The sequence below is a fragment of the Rhinolophus sinicus genome, linkage group LG06, assembly GCF_036562045.2.
Source record: "Rhinolophus sinicus isolate RSC01 linkage group LG06, ASM3656204v1, whole genome shotgun sequence".
NCBI classification, from domain to species: domain Eukaryota; kingdom Metazoa; phylum Chordata; class Mammalia; order Chiroptera; family Rhinolophidae; genus Rhinolophus; species Rhinolophus sinicus.
This window is the reverse complement of record NC_133756.1, coordinates 63,725,516-63,748,136: the sequence shown is the minus strand read 5'-3', so window position 1 is coordinate 63,748,136 and position 22,621 is coordinate 63,725,516. Positions and strand designations below refer to the sequence as shown.

General features: G+C 35.6%; 1 protein-coding gene and 1 pseudogene across 5 annotated transcripts in view; one reads left to right on the top strand and one right to left on the bottom strand.

Moving 5' to 3' along the window:
• Positions 1–22,621, bottom strand: part of DTNBP1 (dystrobrevin binding protein 1) — a 129,542-nt gene that overhangs the window by 96,779 nt on the left and 10,142 nt on the right. For 3 of the 5 annotated variants that reach the window (XM_019742973.2, XM_019742975.2, XM_074335199.1), the window contains exons 3-5: positions 22,318–22,368; positions 15,904–15,964; positions 4,309–4,441 (exon numbers count right to left, since the gene is read on the bottom strand). In XM_019742973.2, coding sequence (XP_019598532.2) covers positions 4,309–4,441; positions 15,904–15,964; positions 22,318–22,368 — 245 coding nt within the window. The remainder of the gene's footprint in view (positions 1–4,308; positions 4,442–15,903; positions 15,965–22,317; positions 22,369–22,621) is intronic. The other 2 variants (XM_074335198.1, XM_019742974.2) reach the window with 1 other exon arrangement.
• LOC109453330 (ubiquitin carboxyl-terminal hydrolase isozyme L5) lies at positions 13,247–14,358 on the top strand (annotated as a pseudogene).

The following is a 22,621-nucleotide window of genomic DNA, read 5'->3' as shown; positions in this document are numbered from 1 at the left end:
AAAGGGCTTTACAAATCTTTGTGAGGAGCCTGTCTCAGAGGAAGAGCAATACTGCTTGGAATTTTTCTTTGTACCATTTGTTTCAAATACATGTTATATATAGTGTAATCCCTGATATATGAAAAATGGAGCATCATGGTAAAACTAGTAATTTCACACTTAATGAGTACTTTTCTCACAAAAACAATTAGCCTCAAGGAACAAAGAAATCTTTGACTGCAAATCCATAGGTCACAGAGAACAGGTACTAACAGACCGCAAGATCCTTCAAATGCTTACATTGTGCTTTCATGTAATAAGGTGATACAGTAATGATGGTATGGCAAAAAGGAACTTTAAGAAGTGCATTAACTTGTAAGAGCCATTATGGAACACATGAGATCTCTTTAGCATACAAAAGGTGTCTAAAGAGAGTTTATATGCCACTTCAAGGGCCTAATCTCAGAAAAGTAACCTGGACAGTAAGACAATCTAGTTGATGAAACACTGAGAGCTGTGACAGTCTCCCTGCTAGATGCTCTCTCAAATTCTGCAGAGAAGAAAGCAGAACAATAATATATCAGGTTAGGTCAGATCAAAAGAAAGCTATAAACTCAGTATATGAATGTCATTCTCTTACAGCACTTTGTTATCTAAGAATTAACAGGATTTTCTGTTCTAGATGAAGGTAACTGTTTAAAGTAAGTCATATAAAATAAACTAAGCAACAGAGGAAATTCAGACAAGCTCTTGACATTTTAAACTTCAATAAAGGAATAGGATTAGACTACCCTCTGGTGGAAGATCAAGGTAATTCAATAAATACTTTTCAAACATTTTAGTAGTTTTATGATTAAATGCACACTGTGGTTATTACATAGAATGAGAAAGTGTACAGAATCTGGATGAGAACATTCCACCCATCCTTACATACTGTCTTTCAATGCACAGAATACTACACTGTTCATCTCATCACATTTCATGCTGTGGTTTTTGCATTCTAAACTATTTTGAAAGACAAGCTAAATTGCATAACATCCATACAAACCTTTCTGTCACAGACAATGGATTTGTAAACGTGTAAAAGCTAGGGAGACTCCCACTAGAATGTCAGCATCCTGATGGCAGGTGTCTGGTCTTATTCAGTGCTGTATCCCCAGAGCATACATACAGGTCATGGTACCCAGCCGATGCCTGATAGATACTTGGCGTTATGCTAAGTGTTTTACATCTGTCATCTCCTTCAACCCTCCAAATACCCTAGGAGGCAAGTAGTCTTATCCTCATTCTGCAGTCTCACAGCCAGGAAGTTGTGGAACTGGGATCCAAACCCAGATCTGCGAGTTAGTTTGCAGCCCTTATTTACCAATTCCCAGCATACCTTTGTCATTTCTTTTTTAAATGACAAGCCTTAACAGTAAGTATCCATGCATATTACACAGGCTTTTGTAAGCTGGATGGATCACACCCCATAAAAAAAAACATGAATGGATTATTCATTCTTACTTAACAATTCCTGAGGGATCAAGTAATCAGGCATCATATTTAAGCCATAGGATAAAGGCATCATCAAAGGTCCAAATTGTTCACATCATATAAAGCCTTTACTCTTTAATAAGGGAAGACCCTCCAGAGAGCAGAGCAAGACCAGAAGAGTTAAGTAGTCTGGGAAATGGAGGGGCTTACTGGATACAGCATTAGATCCAACAGTGAAAAGGTAAAAAGTACAAAGAAGTTAAGGGAATCCTGTGATTAAATATAGGTCAGTTATTAGTTATTTTTATTTTTTATTATTACTTGACTATTTAAGTCTTGGTATTTAAGTGATATCAAGGTATTTAAGTGATGATAAGAGATATTTTGAGGCTACCAAAAAATAAAAGAATCCAGTGTAAGAGTAAAAATTAAAAACACTAAGTGCATCCAAACAACCTAAAAACGATGCATAAATTAATCCATAAAATATATTAATGATATGGATACGTTTATACAATGTATCCCACAAAATTTGGCTTCAAATTATTTTCCCACTGTAAAGAAAGTCAGCACTGATTCCAAAAGGTTTAAGTTGCTTATCTAAAAGTCTCACGATTTCAAAACACCTCTCTATGAGCTTATTCTAGGCCAACAAATACTAGGCCTCTGGAATTCCAGTTGTGACTTGCAATCTTCTACAGTGACTAACTTGCCTGTATAAATATTTGCCTGTATAAATAATTTGCCTGTATAAATATCAGGCAAATAACAACAACAGAGTAAAATGAAAGGTAGCATATATTTCAAATGCTAATGATAATTCAGATTGGCAATAAATATAAAAACCAACCATCTAGATTTTAGAGGTGTCTTCTAAGCAAACTGAATTAACTCTCCAAAAAGAGCTCTATATAAGTTAGATATAGACTAGAAAAATATATATATGATTCAAATTATTTGGAAGTGATTATCTGTCCAGAATAGCAGTTCAGAGAATCCTTTAGCTTTAATTTGTCACTGGTGATTGATGGTCTCAGATTAGCAAAGACAGAGAATTCAAGTGAGAATTGGGGAAGCCCACCTCATTCATTTAAGAAGCCATGATGAAATTTCCAAAGAGGAAGGTTATATATATATATAACTAAATATCAAACTTTTTTCAGGATATTAAAATCCTAATTGAGAATGAAAACAGCATATTCTATTTTAAGAAAGACTTGTATAAACTGCATTTCCTAAGCAGAATTAATTATGAAAATAATTAGAATTTTGGCAAAATGCATTTAATCAGCAGAGTGGTGTCAAATAAAGAACATCTATAAACAGAATTTACTCTTAGCTGGGGAAAAAAAGAGGGGAGGTTATCATGAAAGAATATCTCTGCAAAGAAATATACAACCAATGAAAAGCAACCAATTCAAAGAGATGCAGGAAGATAAGCTAAAAGACAGTGGGTGAACAAAGAATCCTAATTACCTTGGAGGCTATTTCCATCAATTAGTTATGAAAGGCTTGAGAAGGATCACGCCTATAGATGCCAAAAGGAAAAAATGCAGAGGGCCACCACAGCTAGCCCACGTTTCTCCTGAGACCCTTTTCCAGGATATCTTTTCCAGGCCCTACCTTCAAAAATAACAAATCACTGACACGAGAAAACATTTTAACAGCCAGGGCTTAAAGAATACAGCTCCGGAGGCCTACTGACAGCTGTCACCCTAACTGCTTTATCCCCCATTGGGACAGCGTTACTGTGGATGGGATCCTGGAGCCACATCTTAATCAACTGTGTGACCCTGAGCAAGTCACAACCTCTCCAAGCCTTACTTTCCTTATCTGTAAAGTGGGATGATTGATCAAAGCTACTTTTGTGGGGTTCTTATGAGGATTAAAGATAATGTTTGGAAAGCACTAAGAATCTCTGACACATAGTAAGTGCTATAAAAGCTGTTATCAGCAATAGCATTCCAAATACCACTCAGGTAATTTTATTGACACATAAAAAACTGTTTTATGATTTACTAATTACTTGTTTTGTAAATCAGTTTTGTTTTGCTTTTTTAAAAAAAGGTAATATTGGAAAACAGGATGGGTACGAAATCTTCTTACCCATAAGATTAGATCAGGTTATTACATTAGCTCAAGAAGTTTATCTCGTGCATAGATAGCTCCTACCTCTGACTTCACTAAGACCTTAAGCTTGGTTAGAAAATAATAATAAGCCACAGTGTTATCCTAAGATGTGGCATCCTCAAACATAAATGTTAATTTTCTGAATATAACCCAAGAAATAAAGACTGTCAGCATAATTCATCGCAGTAACGCACCAAAAAAGAAAGAAAGAAAATGTCCACAAGATATAAATTTAGCCAAACCGATACCCTCATTTAACTGGATTTGTCTGATCTCTCATCAGCATGAAGGGGGGAAGCATACTGCAAGACATGAAGCTCTACGCAGACCTAATTTTTAAAACAACAACTTCCAGAGTACATACTACAGTCAGAATAAGGTCACCCTAATCCCTTTTATTTTCTACATTTATACTTTTACACAGAGATCTAATGTCACAAAGGCAACCCTGAGTTACTTTAAGAATCAAGAAAATTATCTTTCCTGAGCTGAACTGAGGCAGAAATAGTGGCATATTTTAGAAATACTTTCTACACTTTAAATTGTTTTCTGTCTAATCCTCGGTTAATCAGAGTATGAAATTAACTAGAACTCACTATTTTCCAAAACACTGTGTAAACTAAGAATTTAATGTATTCTTAGAAAGCTCTGAAATGATACCAAGTTCTGTCCAAATTATTTTCATTCCTAAAAGTGACGTACAGATATAAACATAAAACTTACTCAGATTTGCTGTCACGGATCCTAAGTCTGCTATTAAACCTGGAAGCTGCTGAAGCTGCTCCTGTAAATCTATCAGGCTCGTCTTCTTCTTCTCCCAGTGTGCTGACAGCATAACCACCTTGCTATCCACCTGCTGCAACATGAAGAGGAAGGGCAAAGTACAATCGGATTTTAGGCACAAAGAAATCATAGCCAGCCCAATTAGAGTTGGTCGCTGTGATCTTTAAAAACCCCTCTTCTGAGTAGAGACGACAGGAACACTGAAGTTGTTTTCTTTCTTAGAAAAGAACCAACTTAATATTCAATGCAGAGAACCTCAAATTACTGCTTGTCTCAGTGCACCTTAACCCAGAAAAGACAAAGTTCAGAAATGACCTCAGAAATCACTTCTAAGTATACACCCTATTTTTAAGTAAACCCCATACTTGAAAATCCAAATCTAGAAAAATAAAGCAAAAAAACTACCACTAACAACTGAAAAGAAAACAAACAAAACAACCCAAAACATAATTACTGGGTAATTACTTGCTTTACGAAACGGAATTCTTTTAGCAGAAAATTTCCCTAATGCATTTAGAATATACTATGATTCAATTTACATTTAACAGGAACACTTAATGCATAAAGAGTACTTGTGTATGAAGGCATTTTGAGGTAACCCATCCGTTCCAGACAAAAAAAGAAAAGGATTTATATTGACAAAGAAGGAATTCAGTTGTAAAGGATTCCTTTTTTTTTTAAAGAATTACCGACATATATTGTCTCTTTTTTTTTTAATCAAAAAAATTTTTTTAATTGGGCAACAGTGTGTTTCTCCAGGGCCCATCAGCTCCAAGTCAAGTCATTGTCCTTCAATCTAGTTGTGGAGGGCACAGCTCAGCTCCAAGTCCAGTTGCTGTTTTCAATCTTTAGTTGCAGGGGGCGCAGCCCACCATCTCATGCGGGAATTGAACCAGCAACCTTGTTGTTAAGAGCTCGCGCTCTAACCAACTTAGCCATGTGGCTGCCCCCATAAAGGATTCTTAACAGCAGGGTGCTGAGATACTAGAGTAGTCTAAAATAATTCTAACTTTTTTTTTTTCCTGAAGACTGTAAAGAAAATGACAGACATCAGTTTCTCCCAGACAATTTTGTTTTGGTCTTAACATGGTGGGAGGGGAAAGAGCCTAGAATAAGATTTAGAAGGAGCAAGGAGAGGCCATCTTTTCAAACATCACCAATGATAAGCGAGAACTGTGAAAGATACCCTCACATTAGTACAATAAATATAAAGATGGCAAAATTCATTATATAACAGAAAAAAGTACATTTGAATTTTTTATATAAATCAGAGTTCACAGTTAAGTTATATTTTAAAAAAAGACAATTTACACAGCCCAAGATTTAGAGTCTACACAAGTTGAAACACGAACACAACTGATTCTTACTGAATCTCACTAAAATAAGAAAGCACTTTAGAGGAATAAAAATATCAAAATAAGATGTAAAATTATTTGTATGTGGTGCTAGATTGTGTTTCTTCATTTCAATACTCTAGGGAATTCACAACATTGAAATAAAAGAACCAAGCTACAATACAGGTTAGGAAGCTGCCCAGTTTCCTCATTCTGTCTCCATCTCCCACACCTGCCCTTTGTTTTTCAGCCCACGTTGGAGAGATAATGGCATCATCTCTCACATACCAGCCTCAACTGAGCTGGGGAAGTGACACCAAGACTACTCAGGTTGCAGTCCCATTAATTTTGTATACTTAAAAATGCCTATTGCTTACTGGTTTTAAAAAGATCCCTGAAGTAGTCTAAAAAATACTGAGCAGTGTTAATAGACAAGCAGTGATGCAATTATAAGGAAACTAAGGCTTAAAATAAGCATTTGTGTTCATAAATTCATTTATAACAGTGAACAAACTTCTACAGACCAGCCACGATCTGTCAAGCACTGTTTTGGCACTAGAGATACAATGGTGAACAAAACAGAAAAAAACAAAATCCTGCCCTCTTGGTGCTTACATTGGCAGCAAGTTTCACCAATTCTCTTAGCTTCAGTACTTACATTCAAAAAAGAAAAAATAATTCCTATATGAAAGGACTGATGTGAGGATAAATAACAGGCCTGACAATTAAGGCCGCAAACTCATCCTAGAAAAAGTGCTACATACCTCATTGCTGAATATCACTATGGTCACCTTCAAACTACTCCCCTTGGGAAGCTATGCACTGACACCAGCACCTAGTGAATCCTTCAAAGCAACTTTGGAACTCTTTTTCTGGAATGACCCTCAGAGCTGTCGTTGTATTACCCTTGATGTCCTGAATGTCATCAAAATGTCTACCTTTCAATATTTCCTTTATCTTCGGGTAAAGAAGTCATTGGGGGCCAGATCAGGTGAGTAGGGAGGGTGTTCCAATACAGTTATTTGTTGACTGGCTAAAAACTCCCTCACAGACAGTGCCGAGTGAGCTGGTGCATTGTCGTGATGCAAGAGCCATGAATTGTTGGCAAAAAGTTCAGGTTGTCTAACTTTTTAATGCAGACTTTTCAGCACTTCCAAATAGTAAACTTGGTTAACTGTTTGTCCAGCTGGTACAAATTCATAATGAATAATCCCTCTGATATCAAAACATGTGAGCAACAGCGTTGCAACAAATTCGCAAGGTTCACTGTCAGACCTCATATATTTTTTTCCTGGTACATGGCATATCTTTTAAAAAGTTTGATAAATCTTACAGTGGTAAATTAGGTTAATAACTTGAAAAATCTAGAATGTTAGCCATTTCTTACTGAAAATTAAAGTGCAATATAAATTTTAAAACAACTACAGTCTAGTTTGAGCCTGCCACAAAATTAAAAACTATATTCTGAATATAGAATATAAGAAGTATATATAGAAAGAGTATACCAAAATACATTAAAATATCATTTCCACTTAAAAGAGTGGGAGGTTGAATAGATTTTCAGAAATCATTATCAATAATTATGTAATAATACTAAAACATCTTGAGCATTTTCTATGTGCCAGACCCTCTGCAAAGCAATTTACATACATTATCTCATTTAAACCACACAGCAATCTTGTGAACTAAGCATTGTCATTTCACAAATGAAGAAACTGAGGCGTAATGAAGCTAAATCACTTGCCCAAGGACCACAGTGGAACTCGAGTCAATCCCAGGGAATATGACATGTAAGCCAATGCCCTTAAATCACTATTTTCTAGGGGTTGTGTTATAGAGGTATATGAAAGAAAGAAGAAAAGTTGGCAAAAGAAAGGGTTCTAAAAATCTGTATTTAAACTTTACTGAATGATTAAAAATAAGCGATTTCCAGAAGACCAATATGTCCACCTCCAAGTAAACAATTCTGAATAACCCCAGATTTAACACCAGGAAATCAAGTTTAAGGAGCAAGACGAACCCATCAGTCTTCATTCCAAAATTCCTCCTGGTGGACACTGAAGTTAGGAGAATGAAGAAAAAGCAGGGAATAGCAATGATTTGCAAAATGGCTAATAACAGTACCTTACTGTGTATAAAACTCAAAGTTCAGAGTTTGGGGGGTACATTATCTTATGTGATTTCCACACTACTTTGCTTCAATAGAACCTGCAGGGTAGGTGGCAGTATATCATTTAATAGAGGAGGAAAGTAAAACAGAGACTAAGTTATGTGCCCAAGGTCAAAATACATTAGCGCGGAAATTAGGATTTCCAACACCCAGTTCTGGTCACCTTTTACCACAGGCAGCGGAGCTCCATGCTGGAACACAGACCGAACCATGTCTAATTTAACCCGCTTACACCTCAAATTGTTAAACAAAACAGGAATCGTAACAGTTCAATTTGAATGCAAGCAAATATTTCACAATAATACAAATTACAAGCAAATAATGCACTGGAAGTCTAACTTTAAAAAGCTGCCTTCAGAGTCTAACCCCTAAGTCAGTATTAACTATTTATTCATTTATATATTGCTAAGGGAGACAAAAAAATGGTTATAAACTTGTAGAAAAGGCCTACACAACAAAGTTACTTTACCATTGACCATAGCTGCTTATTTTCTAAGATACTGCTCTGAATTTTTAAGACTATATAGTCAGAATTAGCTTTAAAGTAGATGGGTATAAAATAATTTGTCAAACAAGACTGAATTGTCTTTATATATATTTGTCCTGGCAGGGTGAAACTGGTTAAAGGCCACGAAAGACACATGAGCACCATCTGACAAAATAAACATGGTAGGTTTCACACCATATATATTAAAGATACACATTTTAAATACTTGCATGTCTCAACAATATGTCAGAGGGCTTTAAAATAAATTTTTCATTTTTTGAGTTGAGTACTGTATTTCTGAAGAGCTACAGAGGCACTTTGGATCAGATGGGGGTCTTAAAATAACCAAGTATTCCACTATGAACAAATTTAAGATCCCCAGATAGCATAAATTCAACAATGGATCTTAAAGAAAATTCATTCTCCTATGTGTTTTATTATAAAATACTTCTTACAATCAAAAGAATAATTTTTGTTAAAGATCCTCTACAGAATATAGTCTTCACTGAACGTTATTGGTGGGATTCACCCAACTTGATAAATGTAGAGAGTAGTTCACTGATTTTCACTACTGTATGGTGTTTGATTTTATGAATAATACTGTAATTTATTCTGTAGATGGACTTTGGGACTGTCTAAAGTTTCAACAGAACTTGCTACAACATCCTGGTATCAAGCTCCTGATGCACATGTGTCAGTTTCACAAGTGAGTTACAGATGTGTCCATGGTGTCTCAGCAAGGCTGGGGTAGCCAGATTTCCCTAGTCACCTCAGAGGCGGCCTTCAGGTAACCTCATCTATGTATTACACAGTAATGAGCATGTGCCCAACGGATGTTATCAGGGGAAAGCTTGGGACACAATGCTCTGGAAATAGCCCTATGAAGTGGACTTGTCTGACAGGTATGTGCACCTTCAACTTACAATTAATGCCAATTCATTTTTCTAACATGATTGTGCCGATGGATTCACACTCCCTAGTTCTAGTTGTTCCTCATCTTGTTTCTTCTAAGGGAAGAAACAAAACTGCCTGCTGCAAATAATGATTGTCTCTGCACAGAAAACTCAAGGTTTAAAATTTTGATCATCTAAGGAGTATAGATTTGTGGTTTTACTTTGTATTTCCTTGATTACTAACCGAGTTTGAATGCATTTTCTTGTTTACTGGCCACTCAAATATTTTTTTCTTCTGTAAAATGCCCGGTCATATCTTTTGCTAGCTTTTCTATTGTGTGACTGTTCTCTTTTTATTGATTTGTAGTGGTTGTTCATATTTTATGAACACCTGTCCTCTGTTTTGTGAATTGCTTAACATTTTCATGGTGGTGTTTGATGAATAGAAGCTCTGATAAAAATTAATATTTGTATTTATGGCTGGTGCTTTTTATGCCTGTTTAAGAAATCTTTCCTTACCCTGAGTCTTAAAGCTCTTCTGCTATTTTCTAAAATACCTATAGTTTAAAAAAATATAGGGCAACTGGAGAGCTCAGTTGGTTAGAGCGCGAGCTCTGAACAACAAGGTTGCCAGTTTGATTCCCACATGGGCCAGTGAGATGCTCCCTCCACAACTAGACTGAAGACAACAAGCTGCTGCTGAGCTGCCGGAGGGGCAGCTGATGGCTCAGTTGGTTAGAGCGTGAGCTCTCAACAACAAGGTTGCCAGTTCGACTCCTACATGGGATGGTGGGCTGTACCCCATGCAACTAGATTGAAAACAGCGACTGGACTTGGTGCTGAGCTGCGCCCTCCTCAACTAAGATTGAAAGGACAACAACTTGACTTGGTGCTGATGGGTCCTGGGAAAAAAACAACACACTGTACCCCAATAAAGTCCTGGAAATACACACTGTTCCCCAATATAGTCCTGTTCCCCTTCCCCAATAAAACCTTTTAAAAAAATGTATAGTTTTCCCTCTCACATTTAAGTATGATGGAACCAAAATTTGAACCACGCTCTTTCACTACTTTTATTCAACATTATACTGGAGTTCTACCCACTGTAAAAAGACATGAAGAAATGAAAGTTGTATGGATTAGAGGGGAAGAAACCCACCCCAAACACAAATTATTAGAATAAGTAGATTTAGCAACACGGTTAAAGATGGGATCAATATACTGCAAGTCAAATACTGCAGGTTTGGGTGGACATTAGGACAAAGATATTGTCTGTTAAAAACTTGCTAAAATGTGTTACTCTGAATAGATACTTAATTTCACTGAATGTATTTTCTGCATCTGATAATCATATATTTTTCTTCTTTAACATGTGAACGTGGTCAACTGCATTGAAAAGATTTTCTAATGTCAAACCAATCTTTTAATCCTGGAAGGAACCAGGTGTGTTTTGTTTTTTACGCACTGCTGAGTTTGTCTGCCAGCAGTCATACACTGCGGAGGACTGTCTCACAGGCAGAATGCCTTTTGTTTATTATCCGCATTCACAGAACATATACCCATCAATACAAAGTTCTCGCTGACACTTATATAGGAAAACTTTATATTTAAGCTCGATGCACATTTTAAAACAATGTGTGAGAAGATTCTCAAACTACATTTCAAATTCTTAGAACGTCAGAATCACACGGGTATGAGGAGTACCTCCATACGCAGGCCTTGTGTGTGGCTAGTGGTGACCGGCCACACTATTACACACGACACAACTGTTAATAACTACATCAGAAGTTTAGGCATCAGAAAACTATGTTTTAAGCACTTTACATCCTAACACATTGCTACCCATATATAGACATTTTGCTAGTTTTAAATGTATTTAAGAAAGTCGGTTGAGGGTTTAGGGTTGACATGTAACATACTGTAACTTTTCCAATTTGAAACGTAAGAAACATAAGGGACTATGGGCATTTTGGCAGTTAGTGTTTGCACATTACATCTGATTTTCAGAAACGGATTACTGAAATTAAGTGAGAGATGATGCTATTTCTATTCTTCACTGGTTACTCTTGAAATTCTGCCCTCCATATTTAACTTTAAATCTGAGGTTAATCAGTCTCTGTACACTCTCCGTAAATAATGCAAGGACTTTTGAATGCTTTAACTGATAATCTGCCTTCCAGATCACATGCTATATTATCCAGCATTTTTGTTCTATCATTGTTAATCCCACTGTTAATTAGATAACTGATCAATACATAGTCATTGTTTGTTTAGATTTATCTTTGGTTTACTATTTTCTTTGTTCACTATTCCTTCCTATATCTCAGACCTATTTTCCAAGATAATTTTTCTTTATCTTGAAATACATTCATTAGAAGTTCTTTTACTGGGTGATTGTTGATAGCAAACTATTTTTTTTCTGACAATGTCTTACTTTGCCCTCATTCCTGACAACAGTTTGAGAAATCTGCTGTGAAACTCATTCATTTATAAGTGATGTCTTTTCTCTCTAATTACTTTGAGCTCTTTTTCTTGCCTTAGGTGTTCTGTAGTTTCAATATGAGTTGTCTAGGTATACTAATAATTACTTTTCCTGCTTGCTTGTACTTTTTGGACCTAAGGATTTACATATCTCATTTCTGGAAAATTCTCAGCCATTTATCTTTTCCTACATTGTCTTTCCCTCATTCTCTTTCTAGAATGTTTATTAGACATTAAGCTGACCCATATGAACCTGTAATTTTACAGACCAAAATTAGTCCAATATTGGTAATCTCACTTGGTTCAACCTTCTATAACTATTTTCTATTAACTCCTCTTTCACATTTTCCTATCTCAGAGATGCTTTCTCGGTAACTGACTTTATCTTCTACTTCACTGTAGTCTTTCTTCCATTGTATATAACTGCTGTTAAGCACATTCTTTGGGTTTTTAATGACTTTTTTCTTTTTTTTTTTTAATGAGCGCACAGCTCACAGTGGCTCATGCAGGGATCGAACCAGCAACCTTGGTGTTATTAGCACTATACTTTAACCAACTGAGCTAACCGGCCACCCCTTAATGGCTTTTTAAAGTCATGTTTGATAGAGTCTTATTCCTTACTTTTAATTCATTTTTTTATCTCTTAAAAACTTTGCATGTAACTATTTAACAGTCTATGCCCAACAGTATGATATCCAAAGTCCTTTGTAGGTCTAAATCTTACTCTTTGGTTCTGATGACTCTCAAACTTTTGGTAATATATTTCTTTCTTTCTGTGTTTGCTAATTATTTTTTTCTTTTTCTTTCTTTCTTTTTTTTTTTTGAGTGGGTGGTAAGGAATCAATCTGTAGGAATCTTGTTGAGGGGCCTAGCTTAAACAAAGTTTCATCCATGTAGAATTTGTGTTTGTATCTGTTGGGTGTTAAAGAACAGTTATCTGTGGCCCTTTCATTTCTTAATGTGATGATTCCTTGATCATGCAGGAAGTACACATTAGAGTCCCACACTCACGTGACAGGTTTCCTTGTTGCCTCCTTTTACCAACAGATAGCTTTTTTCTTTTCTTTTTTTCTTAGCATATGCTTTCACTGAGAGATGTACCCACTTCATAGATCCAAGAGCTTTGGATGCGGGGTTGATGAGCTGAGCGGCGAGTTTGCTGAGATCAGTGGCTGGTGGCAGCAGGTGCCGGAGGCAGCCAGAGTCAGAAGTGGAGCAGGGCAGTGTGTGGCTGGGGCCATGGTGGCAGGGCCGGGCAGTGATGCCTTATGGAAAGTGACCCTGGGGTCCTCACCAAGCTCATTTAAAGGATTTGGTTGCCAAGGAGCTCAAGTAGAAGAAATAGGAGTTTAGAGCCCGAGAATTTTGAAAAATTAAAGCCAGTTCACAGGTTAACTTTTCTTTATAAGTGGCCACCAGAAGAACCAGCAGGCTCTGTGGTTCAGGACTCAAGACTTGACACAGTATTTTTTGTCAAGCGGGTAATTAATAATGCTTGAGCTACTTAAGCCATGTAAGTGTGATATTGAACTGTACCCCTCAAGATGTCCATTTAGGAGAAACATGATCAGAGTTTAAAGAATTTTCACAAAGTTTTGATGCAGCTATGAAAGGTATGGCACTGAGCAACTTGGATGTGATCCAACAAGTACACAACAGTTTCACCGAGACAGCAAATGTTTGAACTTGACGCAAAGACATCAACAAAAGAAGAAGATGCTTTTCACTGTCAGTTATGTTCTTGTTAATGGAAGATTGTATGAATTAGATGGATTAAAAGAAGGACCGACTGATTTAGGATGCAAGCAGTAAAGATGACTGGATCAGTGCAGCGAGGCCAGTCACAGACAAAAGGACACAAAAGTACAGTGAAGGTCAAATTCGATTTAATTTAATGGCCACTGTGACAGAAACATGATATACGAACAGAAGAATGCAGAGCTGCAAAGACAACTTACTGAGGCACCTATGGATACAGATCAGGGTAATATGTTGAGTGCTGTTCAGTCAGAGGTTGCTAAAAATCAGACGCTTATTGAAGAAGTACAGAAATTAAAAAGATACAATTGAAAATATCAGAAGGAATCATAATTCCCTGCCTTTCATTACGGAATTGTTAAAGACTTTAGCAGAACACCAGCAGTTAATACAACGAGTAGAAAAGTCAAAAGAAAAACAGAATGCAAAGAAAGCACAAGAAACTAAATGAAGAAGATACTTTGGGATATGCACACATTTCTGAGTCTGCATTTACTTTCACGGAAACCATTAAGAATAAAAAACTTTGAGCAACACCCTAATTGACTCTGCATGTTTGGCAATAGCACCTGACTGTCTTGTCTTTAATGCATGGATTCATAACCTTTTCCCTACCTGCATCATGTGCTTGTAGTACAGATTAAATAAAAGCAGAGTTAAAAGCGCTTGCCTGAATTCCATAATCTGATACTGGATCTGAGAACTTCTCTGTATATGTAACTGCCGTAATGAACCTTGAAAATGCACAAATGATATGCTCAACCTGTAATTGTTATCAATAATCTTTTGATCTTGTAGCTCAGTTAAATGCTTAAAATTTAAGAATGTCAGATCTTGATTAAACTGGATCTCATGTTTTCACATCAGTAATGGAAAAACAATCAGCATTTCTGTCTTTGATATTTAAATATTTTGAAAATTTTAAAACTGAATTTTATCTCCTATACCAATTATTTTAAAAAGTATGACTTTAATGCAGATCATTTGAAAAGGACAAAGTACAGTTTCTAGTGATTTTCATTGCTGCCAGCAGAAAAAGTAATAAACATCCCAAGTTAAAAAAAAAAAGATGCAAGAGCTTTGCATAAAGACTCATAGGCGTCTCAGTTCCCCATAGACAAAATCTCCTATCTCCATAAATCTCTAAAACTTTTGTTTTAGTATCTGACCCCACCTTCTGTGGGTTTTTTTGTTTTTTTACCACTGTGATCTCAGTTCCCTTTTCATTTTTTGGCTCTTTAGTATCTGCCATAATTTTTTGTGAGCTTAGTGCAATAATTTTTTTTTTCTTAATCTATCCAGGGGCGGCTGGATGGCTCAGCTGGTTAGAGCGCGAGCTCTTAACAACAAGTTTGCAAGTTCAATTCTTACATGGGATAGTGGGCTGTGCCCCTTGCAATTAAGATAGAAAATGGTGACTGGACTTGGAGCTGAGCTGCGTCCTCCACAACCAGATTGAAGGACAATGACTTGACTTGGAGCTGATGGGCCCTGGAAAAACACACTGTTCCCCAATATTCCCCAATTCCAAAAAAAAAAAAAAAAATCTATCCAGTATTTAACTGTTTTATAGCCATGGGCTTTTCAAAGTACCTAGTCTGCCTTACTGCCAGAAACCTATATTCCCCCTTTTTTCAGTAATTTCTCAGAGAAACACTAATGCCTAAATTTCATTATGTATTACTCCATCCTATTCAACTATTACAGCTTCACTAATTTAGGTAAATGGTAAAGAAAGTCAGACTAAATTAAAGTCAGAATTACAGAAATGTTTTTAGGAAGAAATTAGTTTGACAGACATCAATAGCACACAGCATTTGATCTTGGCTAACAAAGCTTTAAGTACATGTACCTAATAATTTTAATTACAAGACACTGCGATTCATTATACACTCTGTACATAGTGCTGGAAAATCACTTGTTCTTGTAAGAGAATTGAGGATGGCCCCTGAAATTTTTATAGTTATTTCCCAAGCAAATTAATAATTTTAGGTAGACTGAGCAAAGTCAAGCTTTTGCTGAAATAATAAGAAATTCTTAAATAGTGGGTAAAAAGAAATTACATCTTCTAATTTACATATACTACGAAGGTATCAGAATTAAATTCAAAGCATTATAGCTAGATGAACCAAGTATTTACTTGTGACTTGAGAATAAAAGTTATAAACTCTTTAAGCCTAAGTAAACTAAATTATTTGACTGAGATATTATGAAAATGTGCCCTATTTAGGGAGTTTCATAATCAACTACTAAATTTAATTTTAGATGGTCAATAAACCATTTTAATACAATTATAAATTAATTTCTTAAAAACTAGCATTTAACATTGCAAAAGGATTTTGCAATGTTTTCATTGCAAAAGGATTCTGCAATGTTTTCCCACAAGTAAAAGATTAGCCCATAATTCTTTACCTCTCCAGCACCTGCACATTCCTTTGCTCTTCTGTGAAGTGCAGCCCATGTATCTTCGTACCTAAGGAAAGCAAAAAATAATTCAAAATGTAAACCATATGTTGAAAAATAGACTATCTAAAGATGAACCTAGAACATCCTATGGTGCCAGAAAGGAAAAGCTCAAAAAATAATGGGGATATGTCACAAGTATTCAACTTGAATGGGTTTCCAACTGCCAGATTTGGGAGAATTTGAGCAACAAAATAAATTATGGTAGTAATGGGTTATAACTCAAAGAATAAAACAAACTTCCATGAGTTCATAGTTATTCAAACAAATAGTTGAATAAATAAATTGGGGAAAAGGGAAAACCTCTTCCTTACAGTAGAATTCCAGTGGCTAACTGTAGAAAAAATGATAAAAATAGAAAATCATTTGATAAACATAACAATAATGATTGTTTCAGGCAAGAATTCTAATGGATGCTAAAATTAATGAATTAAATTATGAAGAGAAACAGGATACTTACATAGTCTCAAAGTATCTCCCCATAGGATACTCATTAATTATAAAGGGGGAAACAGTATTAACAGTGGAGAAACTGGGTGGACACTCCCTTAACCAAGTGACCAACAGTAACAAGACATATCAACACCATGTGTCTACTGATATGATACACTGGGAAGGGCACAACATTACTCTCCTGGAATGCTTGCCAAAAAGGCACTAACTTGAATTTAGTCATGAGAAAACAGCAGATAAGCCCAAACAGAGGGATGTTTTGCAAAATAATTGGCCAGTACTCTTTAAAAGTATCGAGGTCACAAAAGACAAAGACAGACTCAGGAACTGTTTCAGATTAAAGGAGATATGGTGACTAAATACAATGTGTGATCCTGCATTAGGTCCTGGTCCAGAAACAAGGACATTAGTGGGATAACTGATGAAATTTGAATAAGGTCTGTAGTTTACAGGCATACCTCATTTTATTGCACTTTGCTTTACTGTACTTCACAGATATTGTGTTTTTTACAAATTGAAGGCAAGAACCTCCACCAACAAAAAGATTACAACATGCTTTTATTGTGATACTTGCTTTATTGTGGTCTGGAACCAAACCCACAATATCTCCAAGGTGTGCCTATATTTATCAATATTATTTTCCTGTTTTTCATATTGTACTATTGTACATGATCCTCAAAATATGAAGCAATAATTGCCAAAACTGAAGGGAGAAATAAATATTCTCCAATAATAGTTAGAGACAACACACTACTCTCAATGGATAAAATGACCAGACAGAATATAAGGAGAACATGAACAACACAACAAATCAACCGGATATAACAGACATATACAGAACACTCTACCGAACAACAACAGAATACACATTCTTCTCAAGTGCATATGGGACATTCTCCAGGACAGACCATGTATTAGGCTACAAATTAAATCTCAATGGATTCTAAAAGGTGGTTATGAGAAATCTCTGAATCTTCTCTCTGTTTTGCTGTGAACCTAAGAGCACTCCAAAAAAATAAAGTCTATATATTTTTTAAAAGAGATATTTATCATACAAAATATTTTTTCTGACCACAATGAAATGAAGTTAGAAATCCATAACAAACAGAAAACTGGAAAACTCACAAATTTGTAAAAATCAAGCAACATATTCTTAAATAACCAATGTGTCAAAGACGAAATCACCAGGGAAATCAGAAAATACTAAGACATGAATGAAAACCACAATATACCAAAGCTTATAGCATGCAGCAAAAGCAGAGCTTAGAGGAAATTTATTGCTATGTATGCTTATATTAAAGAAGAAAAAAATATCTCCAATCAACAGCCTAACTTCACAACTTAGGGAACTAGAAAAAGAACAAACTGAACCCAAAGCTAGCTGAAAAAATAATAAAGATTGGAGCAGAAATAAATAGAGAATTAAAAAACAGAGAAAAGCAATGAAATAAAAAATTCATTCTTCAAAAAGATTAACAAAATTAAACCTTTAGATAGACTAAGAAAAAAAGAAGACTTAAATAAAATTAGAAACAAAAAGGGGGACATTATTTAGAAACAAAAGGGGACTGAAATGAAAAGGATTGTAAGAAAGTAATATGGATAATTGCATGCCAATAAATTGGATAACGTAGATGAAATGAACAAATTTCTAGAAACACAAAACCTTCCAAGACTGAATAACCCCCAAAATAGATAATCAGAATAGATGTATAACTCGTAGGATGATTGGATCAGTAATCAAAGATCCCCCCCTCTTGGACAACTAATGCATCAAAAAAGAAATTAAAAGGGAAATAAAAAAGTATCTTGAGACAAGCAAAAACGGAAACACACATACCAAAACTTATGCAGCAAAAGCAGTTCTAAGAGGGAAGTTCATAGCTAGCAATAAATAACTACGTTAAGCAGCAAGAAAGACCCCAAATAAACAAACTAACTCTTCGCCTTAAGGAACTAGAAAAAGAAGAATAAACTGAGCCAAAGTTAGCAGAAGGAAGGAAATAATAAAGATTAGAGAAGAAATAAATGAAATAGAGAACAGGAAAATAGAAAAGATTAACCAAGCTATGAATTGGTTCTTTGAAAAGATAAAATTGACAAACCTTTAGCTATAGACTAATCAAGTTAAAAAGAGGCCCCAAATCAACAAATAATAAATGAAAAAGGAGACATTACAACTGACACTACAGAAATACAAAGGATCCTAAGAGGCTACTATGAACAACTATAGGTCAACACACTGCATGCAGAGATAAAGGAACATAGGGGATTGTCATGGCAATATGGTTTTGGCTATTCCATGTTGGAGCGGTGGTCAGATTATGGAACTTTGTGAAAGTTGTTAAAAAAAAAAGAGTTTAACATGGAAAGCGTATAAAACTAAGGACTCAATATTTTGACTCTGGAAATTTGTTTTTGGTCCCATTGACCCTATCTGGCACAAAGGATGTTCTCTGGTGTTGAATTGACGGAAGACATAAAACTTGTATTTGCTTTATATCATTACAACCTGAAAATACTTCCAAAGTACAGGACCAGGCTGGCTCTACAGTACCACAGAAAGCTTTTACTAAAGTGTCAGTGGCACTCGATACAAGCCTACCTCAGAGATACTGAGGGTTCAGTTCCAGATCATCACAGGAAATCAAGTTGTAATTTTTTTCCTGTAGAGGGTCTTGCCACCAGTTTGTAAAAAATGCAACATCTGTAAAGCACAATAAATGTGCTTTAACAGGTATGCCTGTACCTGCTAAGGTAGCTCCTGCGGACCCGTGTCTTTGTATAGGATCTTAAGTCCTCAACAAAGAATTTACAGCGATGTACCCTGAAGACCATCAAGCTAAATCTGGGAGGGCTATAGCACCCTCTGAATATGTAGTGCTGGGGGACAGCTTCCTCTGTGCTGAAACAAGTCAGTGTCTGACTGACTGGGATGTCACCTGCACACTCAAAATGGTGGTGCTCAGTGAGAGGGAATCTACTGTCAAGCCCTGTAGATACTGCTCCCGTCAGAGGGAAAAAATGCCTTCTGAACCACATATCTTTCCATTTCTTACAAGAAATTCAGCTCCATTATAATCTTATGGGACCACCATACACACGGTCCATTATTGACTGAAACATCACTATGCAGCACCTGACTATGTACTTACAGTGGAATGTTACTCAGCCTTAAAAAGGAAGAAAATTCTGACATAAACTACAACATGGATGAACCTTGAAAACGTTATGCTAAGTGAAAGAAGCCAGTCACAAAAAGATAAATACTGTACGATTCCATTTATATGAGATACCTAGAGCACTAGTCAAACTCATAGAAAGGGAAAGTAGAATGATGTCTGCCAGAGGCAGGGGAAGGGGACGATGGGTAGATCCAGTTTTGCAAGATGAAGAGTTTTGGAGGTTGGATGCACAACAATACTTAACACTACTGAACTGTACACCTAAAAATGGTTAAGATGATAAATTTCATGTTATGTGTATTTTAACACAATTAAAAATTATGATTTGTGTATCTGCTATTTAAAATGGTCTTTCCTCTACCCATAATTAGTTCTAAAGGAAAAGACTGACTCAGTGCAATGAACGGGCACATTACAGACATTTCCCTATGACTGTAAACTTTTCATATTAAGTCCGAAAATGTGCTCCATCCCAAAAAACTACCACATACAAAAGTCTACACTTCTCAAATCTTTCAATGAAGTTCTTTCAACTAAATCACTAAATTTAAAAAATAAAGATAAAATGTAAATAGGAAACAGTACACCTCTGATTAATTCTTACTATACATCCTTTCATGTTCCCTTATTTTCTTCATTCAACAAAATCAAGCAGGAAATTAATATCAAATTAAGCACTTTTCACTTCAGAAAAGAAAAAAAATCTCTAGATTTAGCAACCATAAAAAGAAACACAGGGTGGCCGGATGGCTCACTTGGTTAGAGTGCGAGCTCTGAACAGCAGAGTTGCCGGTTCGATTCCCACATGGGCCAGTGAGCTGCGCCCTCCACAACTAGATTGAAGACAACGAGCTGCTGCTGAGCTTCCAGAGGGGCAGCTGGATGGCTCAGTTGGTTAGAGCATGAGCTCTCAACAACAAGGTTGCCGGTTCAATTCCCACATGGGATGATGGGCTGTGCCCCCTGCAACTAAAGACTGAAAAACAGCGACTGTACTTGGAGCTGAACTGCGCCTTCCACAACTAGATTGAAGGACAACTACTTGGAGCTGATGGGCCCTGGAGAAACGTACTGTTCCCCAATAAAATTTAAAAAAAGAAACCCAATAAAGAACCAGAAAAGCAAAAGCAAAATGTAGGTGTAGATGATCGTGCTGTAAATGCTGGTAAGGAAAAGAACTATACTATACTTTTCACTGCACACATCTTCACCATATACATATCTGTCAGATGACACATTAAATACGCAGCATATAACAACATACTTAAACCATAGACTTATTTTTCTAACAGCTTTATTGAAGCAATTCAGATACCCATAATTCAGTAGCTTTTAGTATATTTACAAAGTTGGGCAACTATCACCACTATCTAATTCCAAAATATTTTCATCATTTTGAAAACAACCATACCCATTTGTAGTCGTTACTCTTTCCCTTCCCTCCCCTTTTTGCAACCACCTATCTATTTTCTGTCTTATGGAGTCACCTATTCTGGACATTTCATATAAATGGAATCATACAATATGTGGCCTTTCATATTGGTTTGTTTCACTTGGCATATTTTTAAGTTACATCCACACTGTAGCATGTATCAGTACTTCATTCCTTTTTCATGGCTGAATAATATTCCACTGTATGAATACACCACATTTTGTTTACACATTCATCAGTTGATGAATATTTATACTGCTCTACTTTTTGGTTGTTATAAACAATACTGTTTTATGAATACTACTGCTATGCACAGTTGTGTATAAGTTTTTATGTAGATGTAAGTTTTTAATTCTCTCGGTGTGAAATTGCTGGGTCACATGGTAATCCTATAATTAACTTTTTAAGAAACTGCCAAACTGTTTTCCCCAGTGGTTGCACCATTTTACACTCCCACCAGCAATGCATAAGGTTTCTCATTTCTCCACATCCTTGTCAACACTTGGTATTGTCTGTCGTTTTTATTATAGTCATGCTAGTGGGTGTGAAGTGGCATCTCACTGGTTTTGATTGGTATTTTCCTGATGACTAATGATGTTGAGCATCTTTTCATGTTCTTATTGTCCACGTATATATCTTGCTTAGGGAAATGTCTATTCAGATCCTTTGCCTATTTCTTCATTGAGGTGTCTTTTTATTGTTGAGTTATAAAAATTCTTTATATACTCTAGATACAAGTCCCTCATCAGATATATGATTTGCAAATATTTTCTCCTATTCTGCGGATTGTTGTTTCCCTTTCTTGATGGCATTCTTTGAAGTGCAAAAGTTTTTAATTTTTATAAAGGCTAATTTATCAATTTTCCTTTTGTACTTATGCTTTTGGTGTTGTAGCTAAGAAAACCATGTAATTTAATATTAATTTCCTTGTCAACAGGAATCAATTGGAGATGAAATTATGTAAAATTAAGAATCAAAGTATGAAAATTATTGAGGACTCAAATTCAGAATCAATTTTCTTGCGACAAAGAAACTGTAAGCATAATAAACACACATAATAAAATACTAACTAGTAAATACAATGTTGATCAATTTGCTCAAAGTCTGAATGGCTTTTGTATCAATCAGTGAAAAGTAAAAATCCCTTAGAGAAATAAATAAGTAAATAATTTTCAATCACTATGTTCAGATAAAATTTAGTGGTTTAAGGTTTCTATCTATAAAATCATAAAATAATTTTAGACCATAAAATAATCAGTAGTACAACCTTCTTATTTAAATGAAAACACTTACCTGCTAAGTAATTCTAGTCCAGCAGAGTACTTTGGCAAATGTGAAACAGTCCTGCCAACAGAACACTTATTTTATTAAAATTGTTTCTGGTTTAGGTCAACTTAAAAAAAAAAAATTACATACAAGAATTTTGACACTGTCAACTGTAACGTAAAATATTTTAAAATCACTAATGACAATTTATCTAACCTTTTAGAGAAATGTATTACTTTATTTCAAAGGTGATATACTGCAATATATTATCATTTTGCCCAATATATTATTTTTAGCACATAATACAATACACACTGTAATGTAATGCTAA